At 40.0% G+C, this 18,801-nt stretch overlaps 1 protein-coding gene across 4 annotated transcripts in view; it reads left to right on the plus strand.

Moving 5' to 3' along the window:
* osbpl6 (oxysterol binding protein-like 6) overlaps positions 1–18,801 on the plus strand; it is a 43,164-nt gene that overhangs the window by 646 nt on the left and 23,717 nt on the right. For all 4 annotated transcript variants that reach the window (XM_005723516.1, XM_005723518.1, XM_005723519.1 and 1 more), the window contains exon 2: positions 8,613–8,861. In XM_005723516.1, coding sequence (XP_005723573.1) covers positions 8,712–8,861 — 150 coding nt within the window. In that variant the 5' untranslated portion in view covers positions 8,613–8,711. The remainder of the gene's footprint in view (positions 1–8,612; positions 8,862–18,801) is intronic.

Raw genomic sequence — 18,801 nt, forward strand, 5'->3', positions numbered from 1 at the left:
TATACACACACACACACACACACACACACACACAAACACACACACACACACACACACACACACACACACACACACACACACACATAATGAAGCATTAAAGTAGCAAGGCTGATGATGTAGACGTAATGCGTCACTGACATTTTTACCTTTTTCACTGAGCTCCATGCTTACTGCTCCAGTCCCATTTAGACTAACTCCCTGACATGCTGGAGCATTACTTAACAACACGACCTCCCCCCTTCATAATCTCCTTTACCCCACTTATTGTGCTGCCAGTGATGAAACTAATTGAGAGTTAGCCAACTTCTGGTGCCAATGACAGGACGGCTCCACAATCTAGCCTCCTTTTTTACCCCCAACTGAAGGTCAGCCAGTGACTTTGCAGCTGTTTAAAATAGCCTCCAATCACATGAATTAAAGAGCAGCAGAGGAGACTGGGAGATCTCAGTGCATCTGTAGTTTTTGGCTGACATGCCTTCTTGAACAGGGGGTGATTACTGATTCTTTCATATACAGTACTGCTCGCCCCTTCCTGCTGAAGGTGCCCCCATACCATTTACATTATATCCTTGCAGAGCATATATGCCTTAATGACTGATAGAGGGATTGCGTTCTGGTTATTCCTTTCTTTGCCAAGCAATTAACGTAAAGTAAAACAGTAATTACACCCACTGACTCGTTAAATTAGTTGAGAAATGCAAGCAGAAAGTTGAGGGTGAGTTAAAGCAGTATTCAGACGGTCTGATGACTCATGCACGGCCATCCCTTGTGTTTGCTTTAATGAAGGGTTTTTGGTAATTACCAGCACGCCACTTGTTTATTCTCTCTTATTAACCTCATTTGCTTTGTTTTGTTTCCTAGAAATAGGGTGTTTGGTGTCAAATTGTAGGGATACTGTTGAACTGGGATTATGGAGGCGTTTAAGTCAAACATCTAAAGCTAAATGCTGCGTTATCTCAGAGGGACTTTATCTGAATCACAACATTATATACAGTCGTTCTTAAGACTATTGCACTGTGTGATACCCAGGTCTACCCAGGTGATGTAATATGCAGCGTTGAGAAACCGGCTCTGTCCAGTTGGGGCTGTTTTTTAAAAAACGTATTTGTAACAAATCAGACAAAACTACTTAGTTAGCTGCTCATTGCTTCCAGATGTCACACGAGATCTACGTCCATCTAAATGCGCAGGTAAATGTTCAATATCGACCGCCATGCATTATTAGTCAGCTGTAAACTCAGACACCACTTGTCCTCAAAGACCCTGTAATGTAATGTAATATAAGAACACGAGTCTCCCTTTGTTGGCTCGCTTTAAATATGCAGCAGTGAGGGGGTGGAGGGTATCAGTGGACTTGTTTTGCTATAGCGTGCTGATCAATAAAGCGATATTCTGTTCCTTGAATGTGGTGACAAAACAAACAAGCATGTCCTTCTACCCCTGTCAGGGCGCTGGTACCATCACACTTCATCGTATTACCTGTTTGTGACGAGCGGCGCCCTTAACGCCTGTGTGGCTTTGCGTTTAGTGTGTTGACAGCAGCCAACGTGAAGTTTAAAGTGACTTTGAAATGTGTTCCAGTTTTCACTGGTTTGTTTAGTTCTGGGTCTTCCTGTGGTTGACATATTGAGTGTCTTAGGCTCAAGTTTGCTTTCTTCATCCTTCTCAGATCTCACAGAGCAGGGCGCGAGATAGTGGGATTGCCTTCTCCCCCTCAAAAGCCCTGTAGTGCTCTTCTCGGCTTGACCTCTATCAGAATGGATGATAGCTGCTCCTTAATTTGTGGACCTCTTGTTGATCTCTGATGGAGACCTGTGGCTTTGTTCTCGCCACCCTGACTAGGAGAAAGACCCTGCAGGCTGTAGGAATGTGCATGTTACTCAAGGAAACTGTTGTTATTATTGCTGGTGCTGTAAGTTTGCGGTTTCCTGAAACGAGTCAGTTAGTCACTCTTTTTGTTGTGTTTCGTTCCCTTAAGGTAAGAGAGATTATAGAAGAAGAACAATTCAACATAACCTTTGTTATCCTGTGTGCTGTGACTGCATCAGCAGATTTCTTGCACCAGGCCTCAAACATTAAAAGAATGAAAAAACTGAACTCAGTGCTTAAATGTCACTTTGAACTGCCCGAACCTCAGAATTACACTTTTAATATTCCACCAGGGAAATTTTTGGTGTATGTAATATTCAGTTATACTATAAAAAAGACAAGATACTTGGTTTTTACATCTTTACTGAGCTGCCGTATCTGTCAACTGCCCGAGCAGTGACTACAAATCCTGCAGCCTATCTGCTGATAGTCATACCACCGTGAAATCCCCCGATCTTGCCTGATCCGTTTAGTACTTGGACATGGAGACTGTCTGTGAAAACCAAGTACCAGAAGTCTTGGGATTGGTGTGGCTCAGGCAGTAAAGCAGGTCCTCCAACAGTCAAAGATCGTTGATTTGATCCCCGGCTGTAAGAGTGTCCTGAACCCAAAACTGACACCTCAATATTTACAGCATTGTCAGCAAGGGTAATGACCACTCTGTAAGTTGTATATAAGTCATAAATACACTGGTATTGTAGCCTGTATTGGCAAATTAAACCCTTGCTTGCTTTATGCCAAATAATTAATTTAGCTTGTTTGTTCAGCTTGTCGTAAGTGTCCCCAGAGGGTAATGAGCACCTGTTGATGGCGCTGATCTTAGGTTAAATTATTTTTTCCGCATAGAATTTGTTTCAAAGTTTTCATCATTGCCTTTGACTGTGAAATCCCCTCTCCTGAAACTCAGTTTCCTTCCTGGAGCATGAAATGAGATGGAGAAAAGTTTTATGTGACTGAGCATAGAGTGCATTTTGGAGTAAACAAGAGAGATGGGAAAAGGCAAGTTTTGGGGGTTTCTTCTCTTTTTTTCTAGATAAGTGTGTAATAAGTGTGTAATACATCAGCACAGAGGAACAGACGAAAAGGTACAAAAATGCATCTTTAATTACTGTTGCCCAGCTACCATGCAGTGCAGGTTTACTTAAATAAAACAATATATATTGGCACTGGTGCATACATATATCTGTATTCATAACAAACAGTATCATGCAGTTGCTTTAAGGCACTACTCTACCCATTTTCCTAATCAACTGTTGGTTTAACCAAAGGCTAAACCTGCAATAAATAAACAACTGTTTAAGGTTTTTAATATGTATTCTCCATCATTAGTAACCATCTTACTTATCATATTAAGAGTTTTTGTGTCTTTATCTTTAATGTGTGTATTTATTATTGTAGATTGTAGCTGATAATGATTTTTCTTTAGGTTTTAAAGGCCAAACTATGGATGGACATTACACACCACCTTGGGTATAAATGCTGTGGTCTGTGGCATGGTTCATGTGCCATACATTTGTCTATAAACATAAACTAGAAGTAAATAAAAATTACGGATCTGTTCATAGCACATCTTCATGTCATCGGTAGAAGAACTATCGCTCTGATGTTTCACAGGATCATTCAGCGGCAAAATGTCCTTCCATTTTTTAAGGTTCGGTGACGTTTCTCAACTTGAGGCATTCAGAAAATGTCGCCAGAAAGACCCTGCCAGCTGCTTACAACTGCCTCTTTTGTTCCTTTACATGTCTGAAAGACGACTGAAGGATCCTCTTTGTCTCCTAGGATCGGAAATCTTAGAAACCACAGTCCATTATCTGACTTTCAGACTTTCAAACCATGCTATCACAAGGGGAGGTTAAGGAGGAAATTGAGTGCACATATTCTTTTGTAATTATAAAAAAAAAAAACAAGGAGCCTTTTCCCTTTGGCATATAGTGTGCAGTGTTTGAGTGAAGTACATAGAACAGTATAGTTTTTATTGCGGTCTCACTCAGCTCACTTCTATTCAGTTTTATTGCTTTAAATGGGAAACGCTGAAGCACAGCGGAAGCAGATGCTCATCCATCATCCATCATTACACAGAATATAAGCCATCAGGGCCGTAAAAACAATAAATGAAAACAAGGAAGATGAAACCAATAAATAGGAAGGAGTTTATATAAGATTACATTGGCTTCTTCTTGGAGCATCTTTGTAGTTTATCTACATAAATACACCAAACAGAACTGCACATTTATAAAGATGCTATAGTGTTTGGTTTGACTTTGCAGAGATCTTGACCAGGTGCTTCAGAGGTGTTCGTCCTGTCTGCTTAGAGCTGCACCATAATCACAGTGACTGGATTTAGAACAATAAGCTCATGACTCATCGGACGTTCCCCAGCACGATGACTGGCTTTGTGTGGCGCAACGCTGCCGTCCGTCTAAGTCAAACAGACATTTATGATGCTGGCACCTGCATTTTCTTGTGAACTGAAAGCTTCGGTTAAAGCCCCAAACCTGCTTGTTGTGTCTCTGAGCAACGGGCTTACCAAGAATGATCCGATTCAGTACGTAAATGCCGACTCTTCTTTTGTTTGTTTTTGTTTGGCTTTAATAAACAGAACATAGAATTCATGTAGTCAGTGTTGAAACTATATCTTCTGCTGAAGTGAAACAAATGAAATGAAAGCTCGGTTGCATGCTTTCACTTGACTTTTGCTTCAAGGTCAGCAATTGTTACTGCAAATGCTAACAAACTAGAGCCTGCATGCTCGCATACTAGCAACAATATAAAACTGTTAAACTTACACTCAATGTGCTCATCACTTTTGCTTTCTAATTAGGTCAAGGGGATTAGATCTGTTAAATAGATGTAAGTGGAATACGCTATCTGGATGGATTTAGTGCCGTGTACTGTAGCTTAGAGCCTTGGCTGGCTTAAGAGAGTGCAGGATGATGACGTTGTTAAAGGATCTGAATTATAGATTACAGTGTGTGAGTATGCTGCATGCTTGCTTGTGATCGTGCAGAGCTCCTCTGTAGAGTCTGCATTTCCTTGGCTCAAGGGAGAGCCTAACAGAAACATCCGGCAGTTAAAAACCACAGGTTGCTCCAGAGTTGAATACAGTATCTATGAGCACCATGCTGACTGTGCCGTGACACTGTGTCACTGGCTGTGGCAGGAATTGATAACCCTGCATTTACACACTGTTTTCAGAGGAGTCTTTGTTATTGGTAAAGGTTTTTTTATATAACCAGTTTTGTTTATTTGGTTTTCATTTCATTATTAATGAGAGATTTTTTAGTTTTGTAGATTTTAATAATCTATTTTTTAAGGTTTCACTTTAATGCTGTGTGTTTAAGATTATCCTACAATATAAATGTTTTAGTCTCGCCTGATTTACTAGATATGAGCATCATCTGTCTATTTTGATTATTTAATAAGGTCTTCAGCATTTAATAGGTTGATCTAGCTAAATTAGATAATAAATAAACAGGCCACATTACCGCTGTTTGCTTTGCGTAAATTTGGCAACCTCTCGAGGTCCAAAAGCCACATCGTCAACACTGAGGCGCTTGATAAAAAGAGATATTTGCCCTTGTAAAAGTCCAATAACATCGTCGGTGTCAAGTGTCTCAGTTTCTCAGCTGAACAGTGTTTGTTTTCTACTGTCTTGCGATCGATGTATGTTTTAACAGTGGGACCTCCAGAGAGCTCAGACAATTACAGAGCAGCACTGCAGGCAGTATTATGGGTGTCAGCGTGGCGCAACACAGTGCCATGACTAATGATGAAAATGAGTACACCCTGCTGCTACCTGAACATAAGGTTAACCAGACATTTTGAATCCAATATAAATCTTTCTCCGCCTTCACTGTCTGATGTTTTAAAGGTTACCTCACTGGACAGTGTTCTCTTGCTTGTTTGTGTGTTTATGAGGGTTTATACAGTTTTAACTGGTTTGTAACAATGCAGATAGAGCAGATGTTTTCCTGTATTGATTTGATGTCCTCTTCTAAATTCAATCATTATGATATTTGTAATTAGATGTTTAAGGATTTATGTCACAGTCTTATGGGATGATCTCAGTCTTGTGGAGGGGAGGCAGTGGTTGTAGTTGACAGTTAAAAGTGGTAGTTGCCACAATTCCTAATTTTAAACAGAGTTCAGTCTAAGGAAGTACAAATATATAGTTTGTCCCTATAGGTTAGAATAACGATCCACCAGTTGTGAAATTCTGACCAACATACCAATATTTTCTTTTTTTCATTCTGTTTTAGTTCCTGTTTGGTCTCCATAGTAACAAAAAAAAATACTCTTTATAAAAATACAAAAATAAATGACCTTTTTGAACATTTAGCCCATAGGTGTCAAACTCTGGCCCACGGGCCAAATTTGGCCCGCAGCCTACTTACATTTGGCCCGCGAAGCCATACAAGATTACTATCAGAGCTGGCCTACTGGTATTATACAGCTAATATATATATTGTTTAGTATTAAGCTTTGCTTGTTCCATATTCAGTTTTTCAGCAAGACGTGTTTGAGTCCATAAGAAAAGATTCATTCTTATATCTGGAGGAATAAATATATTTCAATAGATATTAACGTTAGCCCGCGACTTTGTTCCAGTTTTGAATTTTGGCCCACTGTGTATTTGACTTTGACACCCCTGATTTAGCCCATCCGATAGCAATGTGACAAAAAGATAAATAAACAGATAAATACATTTAGGTCCATAATTTATTGGGCAAATATACAATTGTTCTAGTTTTGGCTCTGTACACCAGCACAGCAGATTTTAAAACAACAGCTGTTGTTTGCTTAAGTCCAGACGTTCAGCTTTCATTTAGGGAGTTTTACAAAATTTTTGTCATTAACTGTTTAGGAATTCCAGCCATTTCTAAACACAATTCCCCATTTTTGGTGGTTAATAAATAATTGGACAGTTTGTTTCCAGATGAGGAGACAAAAATGCTCATCAGTCAGTTTTGTTATTTGATGACAAATAAAGCAGACATATCTGAAGTTGATTAAAAGTGTTGAATTTGTCACGGTTCTGCGTCAGTGACCCAGTGTTTTGTGTATTGTTATTGTAATTTGTGATTTCTTGTGTTTAATATAAGTTTTGTCCAGTGCCTCTGAGTTAAGTCTGTGGATTTCCTGTTTTACTTTGAAGGTCTGTCTCGTGTTGGTGTATTCTGTTTTGCTCACCTGGTCTTATTTTGCCCAATTGGTTCCAGCTGTTCCTCATTCTCCCGTCCTGCTTGTGTATTTATAGTGTGTGTCCTTCAGTCCTCGTTGTCCTGCCATTCCTGCCTGTGTGTTCTGTTCACATGTCTTTTCAGTTTTGTATTTTACCAACAATAAAGCTGAGGTTCTTTTTGCCTCCATGAGTCCAGCTCTTGGGTCCTTTTCCTGCCTGCCTGCGCACAGACCATGACAGAATTTTGGTCAATGTCTGTTGTGTTTAAATGTTAGAAGTTCTGTATAAAGAAACCGACTTGTAACTTTTCACTGTAGTTTCAAATATAAGGTCCGAAGGGGTATCAGTGGACATGAGGGATGTCATCATATCCAGAAGCAAACTAAATATACTAATCAGAGAGACAGCAAAAACTTTAGGAGTGGCCAAATCAACAATCAGGTGCATTTGCAAAAAGAATGAATGAACGGACGAGCTCAGCAACACCGACAGGTCTGAAAGAGCACAGAAACTAAAGTGCATGATAACAGAATTATTTCCATGGTTATTACAAATAACTTAACAACATCCAACTCAAGTTGCACTAGAATGATGGAAAGAGGAGAGAAAGCATTCCACATGATCTGTTATGGTGGAGGTAATATTATTGCACGGGCATGTATGGCTTCCAGTAGAACCGTGCCACCAGTGTTTATTCATGATGTGACTGCTGATTGAAAGGGCTGAATGAATCTCTTCTCAGATTCAGTATAATGAACCAAAAAATAATGACCAGTGGCTGAAGCAAAGGTCCTGACAAAGCATGTCAAGGGAGGAAACACAGCATTTGGTGATATCCGTGGGTTATGGATTTCAGGCAGTCACTGACTGCAGAGGATTTTAATCCCATATTTAAAAGAATTCTGAATTGCTTCATTTTGAGCCCCTGAAATCCACTGTGGAGGTGTACAGAGGGAAAACCAGAGTAATTGATGTCTTTGTCCAGCAAGTTATAAATGTAACTGTATTGGCGAGTGAGATCAGTAAATGACATCACATTTGCTGCTATGCCAACATCCGTCAGCGCTGACTATTTATATATTAGACCATTATTGTGGCCAGTCCCTAGTTAAAATTGAAACAGTCAGTTTATATATCTTTGGATTTGTGACAATTGATTATCTCATTAATTAACATGAAGTAGGAATGTCATTAGTTGCAGTCCTCATATATAAGTTGAGTTTGGCTTTCAGATGATACAGTGAATAATAAAGGAGTAATCCTGAGTGGCGCTGGTCTCATAGCCAACATAATGAAAGGCTTATTCAGTAATGCACTTGTAATGAGAAGAATCTCATGCTTCAAAGAAGAGCTCCGGGTGTCTCAACTGAATATCACTGAGTGAAATTTACATACTGAAAATGATGGAGGATATTTTTCGAAAGCCTCAGAGAAGCCAAGATGCTAATTTTAGTCACAGGCCGTGTGATTTACTGCCTGCTATAAGCAACCGAGGTGTGGTGCAATGAGGAAGCTGAAGTGCATGTGCTAGTGTAACTTCCTCACTCTTGTGTTTCAGATGAACAGCAAGCAGTGATCACGAGGAAGTGTCAGAGGATGCCCCAGATCTGCGGGGCCTAGTGCAGAGGGAGGTCCACAGAGCCGCACGGTGCCCACAATGTCTCACCACCAACACTATCAACAGCGAGGCCCCCACAGCCGCACCATGAGCTCTGAGGAGAGGAGCTCTACGCCGGTGAACAAGACCTCGACGCCAGTCCACAAGAGCACCTCCTCCTCTTCCTCCTCCCAGCGCGACAGCCGGCAGGTAATTTTCAGGCCACGGGCAGAAGAATCCATCTACAAATAGATTCCAGGGATGGCAGGACTTTGAATGAATGCAGCTTTAGCGGAGGTGGAAAAGGCAGGAGGCAACATTAGTTTGGAGTGCTGCAGTCTTCTATCAGTGTGACTGTTTATGCAAGAAAGAAGAGCTATGAGGGAATGATGAATCATGAAATATTCATTCAGCAGTTTTAGCTTTTGTAGCAAGAACAATCAAAGCTATTATAATGCACTGACATAATTAATATCAACTGCCATCATACAGAGAAGTTAGGCATGTCATGTTAAACTGTTCGTGACTTGAAGATGTGCAGAAACAGGATGTTTTTGCTTTGTTTTGTTTCCCTTTTTTTCATTTAAAATAAAGCTAAAGTGTATAAAAGTCGAAATGTGGAGATTACAGTTGTTTCAAGACAAACTGCCACGCTTCCTCTAACCTCTGAGTTACTGAAATCGTACTTCTGAATCAGTTTAAGTAACAAGATAGGAAATTATTTCTCTTATAGAACGTAAACATATTGTGGTGATAAGTATAAGGACGTTGAATAGATGGTGCAGAAAGTTGCATTTGGTCACACGAGGATGTTTGTTGTATCACAGGACGGCTGATCATTTGTTTCACTAACATCATCTTAACAATGCATTTTGTAGCGGGTGTAGCAAACGTCGCAGTCTGTCTTGAAGCAACAGCGATAAGCTCCACATTTTGACTTCTTTCTCAAAATACATTTTTGACTTTAATCTCAAAATTTAGACTTTCTCAAAAGGATCAATAATGTGGCCCTAATACTCTGTCGTAGAAACCCCTTCAGTGGTCTTACAGCCAAACGCTTCATATAATTAATCAGGTTTTGTAACCCACTTGAAGAAAATCAGCGATCTTGGCTTGAGTAGCTAAATGCTATAGGCTGAATCCCTGTCTGTGTACAGTTTAAAGATCAGCGCTTATGCTTAACTGATTAATTAACCAAAGATGACTTAAAGCTTGGGGAAAACTCTTCTTTGGTAGTGATTATAATTTATTAAGATCCAAAAGTTGGCTGATTTTCAGTGTTCGTTACGCGGACTGGTGAGCGGTCGATCAGCCACATGTATGTCTGATTATGATTATGTTTCATACATGTGGAACACGAGCACAGTAGCATAGGCAAATACACACAGTTGCAGCCATATGCTAACATGCCATTAGCATGGAAGCTCTTCGCTGTGAGTGAAGACTTAAAGTTCGGCAATGTGAACGGCAGGGGGAGCATTACAGAAACACTGCTAACAACAAACCTTCTCAGACACTTAAATCACCTTGAGTCTGTTGAACATTTTAAAGAAGCTAACAGGAAAGAGCTCAGAGCCAGCAGCAAACTGGGAGCCTCGGTATGAGCAAAGGATCAATGGAGCTACGAGGAAAATTATCGAGGGAAAACAAGAGGGGGGGGTGATGTTGTCGATTCGTTTTGTTTTATAAATCCATTGCACATGCTTTTGTTTGGCGCAGTAAAATATGACAGATAAAGGGTTGGGTGTACAGCAGCACATTTTCACTTAATTATTTGTACCTTTATTTTCAGTTGTTTCTATGAGAGACGATTCTGTAACTTACTGCAGTTTGGAGGAAATGTTGTTGTCAATGAAGTCAATTATTTCTGGTAAAAACAAACAAACAAAAAAATTGCAGTCAGCATCAGCGGGTCACACATAGAAAACAACTGGAAACTGGGATCAGCCAAGAAAATCTCTACCTTTGATCTGATGATTACGTTTAATTTCCTTGTTAGTAAATAGTAACCATGCAGAGACATACAGTAGGGTAAAGCATTAGAAAACAAATCATTAGGTGGCTTTGTTAGACTTCTTTTAAGGATGTAAGAGGACCCTAATCAAGCGAGCAAAGAGCCCCTCACAGCATTACGGACCCAATGAATCCCCTCTCTGTAGTTGTCAAGGGCTCAGGTTCATTTGTCACTCATATCAGTAAAAAAAAAAAAAGGACTCTAATTTCACAGCTCACATGAGAGCTGCTTAAAATGAACCCCTGTCGTAAGCCACCTGAAGCCCATAACCCACCTTACCTCGTTGAGCTGCTGTGTCACTGTGGCTGTGCAGAAACAGGACACCGAAACTGGAATCTCTGACTACACAGCTTTTCCGTCGGCACTGCGTGATGAATATTTCATGAGGGACAGGCGGAGGCTTGGTGCTCCAGTGAACATGTGGCACACTCTGGTGAGCTGTGTGGAGCTTTGTGTCTTCAGGAGATGGCTCTCGGAAGAGAAAACGGAGCTGGTTTGAGAAATGGGGCCTGTTAGAAAAGCACAGTCGAAGGCGTGCTGCTTGATGAAGCAGACACTCAACCCTTACAAACTCTCTGTTCACTGTTTCTTTAATGTTACCTACTCGCTTTTGAAAAAAGGTGAAAGGAGAAATATTTTATTAACAAATTTTTTGATTGTTGTAGCTGTCACGATTAAGCATTTTGCTTTTTGCTTGCGCCTGCCTGAAAATAATTTTTACTTAAAAAGATTCACGTTCAAATTTGACATCCATGAAACTGGCATATAAGCCATACCAAGTCCTGTAAAAAGCTAGGTACAACCTTAGTACTTCCACAGAGAGTCAGAGGTTAAGAAGCAGCCAGGTGCTGCTGATCACATGCACTTGATTAACTGATCATCAGCCAGTTTGGGCACCTGCAAAACACCTTAAAAAGTTTTTGTCAGTTTGTTGGTCAGGGGCATTCTTCCCAGGAGTAGACGTCCAAGCAAATTCAACCCAATTCAACCTTGCAAAGCTCAAATAAACTGCAAAAAACCCAAGCACTACATTTCAGACTCTACAGGTCTTAGTTAGCATGCTAAATGTTAACGTTCATGAAAGTACAATTAGAAAAAGAATAAACAAATATGGCTTGTTGTCAAGAGTTGTTAGAAGAAAGCACCTTCTTTCTGAAAAGAACATGGCAGCAGAACATAGGTTTGCAAAGTTGCATCTGAACTACAAGACTTCTGAAACAATGTCATTTGCACAGATGAGACAAAAGTGGAGATATTTGGGCATAATGCACAGCAGTACACTTGGCTAAAACACACTATTTCAGCGGAAACACCTTATATATATATCAACTGTCAAGCACAATGGAGGAAAAGTAGTGGTTTGTGCTGGTTTTGCAGCCCCAGGATCTGTGCAGCTTGCACTCATTGATTCAACCTTAAACTCCTATATATGCCAAGGTTTTCTACAGTCAAATGTAAGCTAATTTATCTGACAGCTAAAGCATAGCTTTAATTGGGTGGTGCAACAGAACACTGATCCTAAGCACAGCAGCAATCTATAGCAGAGAGGTGACCTTAAGAGAGCTGTGCAAAAACAAATACCTACAAACCTAAATGAACTACAGTAATGTTGTAAAGAAGCGTGAAATGAAATTGTGATAAAGTCACTCAGAAAATAATTACTTAATAGCAGCATTGTGAAGACCCAGTGCAGACTTTCTATAGTTTAAATATGAGATTTATAAATGCCATAGGTTGTACATGACACAAGACTTTGTAAATCACAGTTAAACACAAAAGTGTCTTCACAGGCTCCACAGGGTAAGGCCCAGTTCCATCCTTCCACTCTTGGACAAGAGTAACTCTCTGTGACTGCCGAAGGCAATCCTAAGTGAGGATAAAAATATTGCAGCAGGCTTCGGGATGCTCTTATCATCTCTGATGAGAAATGGCAGATTTTATAATCATCATCTGTTCCTTTTTTACTACTGTCAGATGTATATTGAGATCATTTCACAAAAACGAGCCCACTTTGTTTCCCTTTAATTCATACGTTTACAAGCACGTCGTCATTCTTTTCTTCTATTACAACTGATAACTGCTAACTAGTGATGAACGTTATTCATTTAGCGCTTCTCAAAAAAAAAAAAAAGTGCCTACAGGAAAATTCACACAGACTAAATCAGCAAAATAAATGTAAAATTAGGCCACAAAGAAGAGGGAAATCTTTCCCACGGCATTTTTGTGGTTTGTGTTGCGCTGTGCCAGATATTAAAAAATCTGCCTATATTCTCCAAGCATCATGGAGGAAGGAAAAGGGGGCAGTTTTCTGGCTTGCACCGCTGCAGCGGCGCAGGAGTCGCTTCTGATTTTTCCCATGCTCTCTCTGCAGGTGGACTTCATCTAGTTTTCTGAGCACTGCAGGTACTTCTTTCATAAGGTCCTTTGAGTGGCTATTCTGGCTTTCACTCAAATCACCCAGCCCCCCTGATGTGTGGATGATTGTGTGATGATCACATCTTAAACAGATTATTAACTGATTTAACTGCGAGGTTGTTTCCCACATCAAAACACGTCTGTGCTGATGTTATGTAAAGTTATACCGGCGCTTTCATTGCATTCGTGATAGCAGTATTAGTGTTTTCTGTGCAGGCAGTTTGCTTTGAGAAGAGTCAGTACAGCACATCTTCGCTTGAACCGCAGATCTTAAAAGACCTTAGCTAGCTTGGCCGGGCCTCGGCGTTTGTGGATAAATGAGAGTGGGGGCACTTTGTTTGGGGAAAGCCTTAATGGGATCCTGCCCCCATTTTCAAATCAATACATGTCACTTCTCTCACTGCTGACGAATCCTGTTCACTCTGGAAGCCCTCATGAGAGCAATTAGAAGCAGCACCTGCAGAAAGCGCGAGCTGGCACCGACACACGCACACAAAAATACACACGATTCTGTGTAGATGAAGATAAATGAACAACTCAACGTGTTGCTGCAACTATCAGTTAATCCTCTTGTTGCCTGTCATTTCCTGTTCGATAAGACATTTTAACTTAGAGATAATCAGGGTGGAAATCACACTACTGTATGTGTTTGAAAAATATTTAGGAAAGGTCCCTTTGATGGAAGCTGGCTGAGATTTATGAGAGCGGGGAAATCAGTGATGAGATCAGTTGTGTTTTTATGGTAATGACCAGAAATCACAATCTGCTCCCTCGTCTGAAGATGTCTCTCTTTTCAAAGTGGTTTTCAGTCACCAGGTGTTTTTGTTGTGTGAGATCATTGTGACAAATCCACTTCAGAAAAGAGAACTGAAATTAAGACACTGAAGTGGTTTACCTTAGATTAACACTGAGTCATGACCGCTTCCACTCAATATGTCAAGTTTTTGCATATTTTTCTCCAGGATATTAACCCCACTGATTCCTTTTATTGTCTGTTATTTGGGCAGAAAACTAGCTGATGCCATTATATATTTAGTTTTTACCTGGTTATTATGTTTAGCTTTTATTTATGCACACAAAGACCTCTTTTTAAAAAAAGTGTTTCAGCTTGGCACACTACAATTTTTAATATTTATCTAAATTCATGTGACATAGCAGACATCCACTGACTACTGGATTATTTGCTTAAAGGCTGATGGGAGTTTCTCAACGCAAAGAATTGGGATATTTTGCTGTGGACAAGCCTGTCACCTGATCTCAGCCCATTAGAGCTTTTCATGCTTTTCTAGTTATTAAATACAAAACTTAAGGCAGAAAGATGCACAAACAAGCAGCAACAAGCAAGCAAGCAACTTGGCTGCAGTGAAAAACAAAGGAAACATAATTCGGTGGTCTCGAGAGAGCTGGGAGTCATTTTAAGATTGGGATTTTCATCCAAATGTTAAAGACAATCATTATTTTTAAAAGGATGGTAGGTTGTTACTTGCTTCTGAGACTCTGAACATGGCAGACATAACTTTATAGTCTTGTCACAAAGGATCCCATGGCTGTAGAAAGCTACAGTGGATAGTCCTTCATGTTTTGATTAGGCAAATATTGACGCCGGATGCCCTGCCGGATGCAACCCCTAAGAGATTTGTGTTTCCTCCCGGGACTGAACCACTTGTTAGGTAAATGTGTAAACCACAATACTATGAAGCCACAAAAAGGAGCCCTTTCATATAATGCACTGTATTAAATCCCTGTGAGAAATAGATCAAAGCAAAGGTACACTTTGATGGTTAAAAACAAAGCATCAAGTTGGCTAAATGACTGAGGCTTAAACATAAATGTAACGAAATAAGTACAAGAATGAAATAGAAATATTTCTTGTGTCAAACAAGAAAAGAAAATCTCTAGTCCAAATGGTTGGCGTTGGATTTACTTTGTCAAATACCTGTGAAGCGTCAGCTTTAAAATTTCAGTAAATAAACCGTATGGAGTTCCAGTACTCATCCTCGGTTATGTCCGTACGTGCATGTGTTTTACAGAAGCAGCTGCAGTATTTCACCTGCAGGCTAACAGGGAACACATGCAGACTTTAAGGCTGTAACTGAATCTGCGGTGGTGTTTACACAGTGCATGACACCGCGCTTCTCTCAGGGTGTTAACGTCCCATCCATGTAGCAGTCTGCTCGCCTACTCCACCGTTTACTGCTCAGACGAACGCTGCGGTGAAATCCATCCTCGCGACAGGTCTTCTGTGGTTTTTAGCTGCTAAAATATAATCTTTCAGCGCAGCTTTGGTAGCTGAGTTTATAACGTAAAGATTACAGTTTCAGTACCTTACTATACAGGAAAAGATGTATTTTAAATTAATTTTTGTGGATTCAGTATTCTTTAACACTTCTCTACCTTCACCTGCTATCTCTTACCTCACCTACCTACCTCCACTCATGTAGCTTAAGACGACCCCACCTTTAACCCCCTAAATTATTCCCCTTTAATTCTATTTTAATTTTATTATATCTTATTTCATAGTTGTTTTATTTTGGTGAGCCTGGTCTTCCAGTGCTGTAGCCCATCTGCCTCGGGGTATTTTGCTTTCAGAGATGCTCTTCTGCATATTTTGGTTGTGACGAGTTGTTATGTGAGGTGCTGTTGCCTTTCCTATCAGCTCTAAGCAGTCTGGCAATTCTCCTCTGACTTCTGACATTAACAAGGCATTTTCAGCCAGAGAAGTGCCGCTCAATGGGTATTTTCTGTTTTTCGGGCCATTCTCTATAAATCCTAGAGAAGGTTTTTTGGAAAAATCTCAAGAGCTCAGCAACTAAATCACCTTTTTTCTGATGCTCAGTTTGAACTTCAGCAGGTCATCTTGACTATGTCTACATGCCAAAATGCATGGACTTTCTGCCATGTGATTGGATAATTAGATATTTGTGTTGAGTAGTTGAACAGGTGTTTGTAGAAGTGGCCAGTGTAGACTGATTTTCTATTGAACTAACCAGTTAATCCACTTATTGTTGCAGCTGTACTATTACAAAGGTCTTGAAAATGTTTTTGTAAAATCACATGACTGCTTCTCCCTGAGCCTGGTTCTGCTGGATGTTTCTTCCTGTCAAAAGGGGGGTTTTCCTTCCCACTGTCGCCAAGTGCTTTGACATTGGCGGGTATCTAATTGTTGGGGTTTTCTCTGTATTGCTGTAAGGGGTTTACCTTACAATATAAAGCGCTAGGGCTGTGCAATATGACCAAAATCTCATATTCTCATCCGTAAACTCTCTGCATACTCTTTCACGTGATTCAGTTTATTTTGAAAAGTCTCAACAGGATCTTGAGCTTTATTGTGAAAGTGTTATGTGAAAAACAAACAAGCGGACAGCGGAGCCACGCGACGCTACGGTTTTACCGGCACTGTTGCTAACGACAACACCTATAAACAGGCGCTTGTCCGTCTGTAGTGTTGTTATATTAAATATAAGAGAAAGAGAGAACTTTAAGAAATTAATATAGCCACTACAGTGGCCATCAAAACGATGAAAAAATGTTGCTGTAAACTGTTTATTTTACTACACCACAAAACAAATGATAGCTTATATCGTCATCCGATCTGTATCGTTATATCGAACAGCCCTATAAAGCGCCTTGAGGAGACTGTTGTTGTGAACCTGAAATCTCATGAATCTCATAACCGACTTGTTAACGTAAAACTACTTAACAGCAATCTTGAGATACGATTTATTAATTAATGGACGAGACGAAAAGACCAAATGCCAGTTTTCTGGCCTTTATTTTTTTATTTTATGTTATTATCACTTCTTTTTTGTTAGAACTTTCTGTTTTATTGTCATCACATTTTAATACGACTTGAATACACTTGCGTTGCGTCTGGTCTGTGTAGTACAGCAACTTAAAAACGGTGACAGGCTCTAAATGTACAGCAGCGTCAAATCAAGAGGCAGAGAGAGGCAGACGTGCAAGAGAAAGTGGCCATCTGAGGTGGGCTGTTATTGTGGCCGCTGATATTTATAGTGCTGATTTAGTGTAAGACGTCCCCAAGGAGTGTTTGTCCTTTCTCCTGCTCAGAGAGACCTTAACTGTAATAGTTTGATTCATTGCAGTATTAAAAGGTCTGCTTTGCTACACTGCTGAGTGTCACTGCAGGTGGTGGATCCCAGAAAACTTGGCCTATGAAACTGACACAACTAGGCTGTTAGATTGACTTAGGTGATGATCAGGATTGTAGAAGTTTCTTTCGACTACTCAACATAGTTTTTTTTTTTTAATATATTGGTATCTCATGATTTTATTACACTGATATAGACTCGAGTATCAAGGGAGATATGAAAAGCTATTCAGATGTTTTGGATCAAGGAGCAAACTCTTCTAAATCCAGATATAGAAAAGCAGACAGCCTCTCGCTGATTCTACCACAAGATCATTCATTAAATGGGTACACTCACCAAGAGCTCATTCAGCTTTAAATTATTCTGCAGGAAGATCAATACATGTAAGCAGAGTACAGGAAATCACTTTGGGTTAATTCAGCTCTGTTCTCCGGGTGAAATTACAAAAGCAATTTCTCTCACTGTAGCAGTACTGTCCATATAAGCCTGGATGAGAATATATATATAAAAAAGTACATTTTGAGTTTTATTTATTTATTTATTTATTTATTTATTTATTTATTTATTTAGTCAGGGTTAGGGGTGATTCATAATTTTACTGCATTTCTTTTTGTCTACATGAAGTCCAAACTTTATTACCCCCCTAAATAACATTTATTTATATAAAAAAAATAATTCCCCACTCACCCTGCAGGTGCTCTTTGTTTGTCCTTCAAGCTTAGGTCCTCTACCAGAGGCCTGTGAGCTCCAGGCTGCTGCGCAGTATCTTTGCTGTTCCTGTCTCTGGGACACGCAGCTGGATGGTGTAATGGCAACACTGCTCTCTTTGGAACAATAGGTTGAGAGTTCAAATCCAGCGAGGGTCTCACAGACAAGGCTCCCTCATAATACCCCCAAGCCTGCCTTGCAATCAGGACACACTGATGAGAGGTGGGCTGCTAGGACAATGACGTCGAATAACTGACAAAAAAATGTGTATATAAATGTCACTAGTAGTGTAATAAAGATTGGATCGGCAAATGTTAATCGTCCCTACTGCTGATGACAGAAAAATAACTTTACTTCTATGTCTATCTGTTATAAAGCAGTATCTAAATTACCATTGATATATATTTTTAGAAGATTTTTTAGGTTTTGATTTACACAGCATGGTAGTCTGTTCTACTTTGGCAAAGTCAAATCATCTCTATGACACTGAGTTTAACAGGACTACATTTTGATCTTCTTCAGCAGCTGTGGCTACCAGTACTAAAGCTTTTTCTTAATTGCCAAAAGCAAACATACAGACCTGTCCAGTGGAAAGGCATACTATGGAATGGCACCTGGCTCAGAGTGATGTGTATTCCATCATCAGAGGGTGACTGCGAGGCTCTGTATGAACACCCATGACCTTAAAACTTTAATTAATTCAGTATGTCTCCCAGCCTTGGAGTCTGTGGCTTTTAACATATGGTTGTTAGGAATTTATTTATTTATATCCCTGATAGTTTGGGTTCTTTGTAAAGAAAACAGATGTATTGCAGCATTTGCAGCTCTATCCATCTATCTGTCCATCTATCCTGCTTATCCTTATCAGGGTCGCGGGGGGGGGGTCGCTGGAGCCTATCCCAGC

Source organism: Pundamilia nyererei, unplaced genomic scaffold (genome assembly GCF_000239375.1).
Source record: "Pundamilia nyererei isolate P.nyererei 1_Seehausen unplaced genomic scaffold, PunNye1.0 scaffold00009, whole genome shotgun sequence".
Lineage (NCBI taxonomy): Eukaryota > Metazoa > Chordata > Actinopteri > Cichliformes > Cichlidae > Pundamilia > Pundamilia nyererei.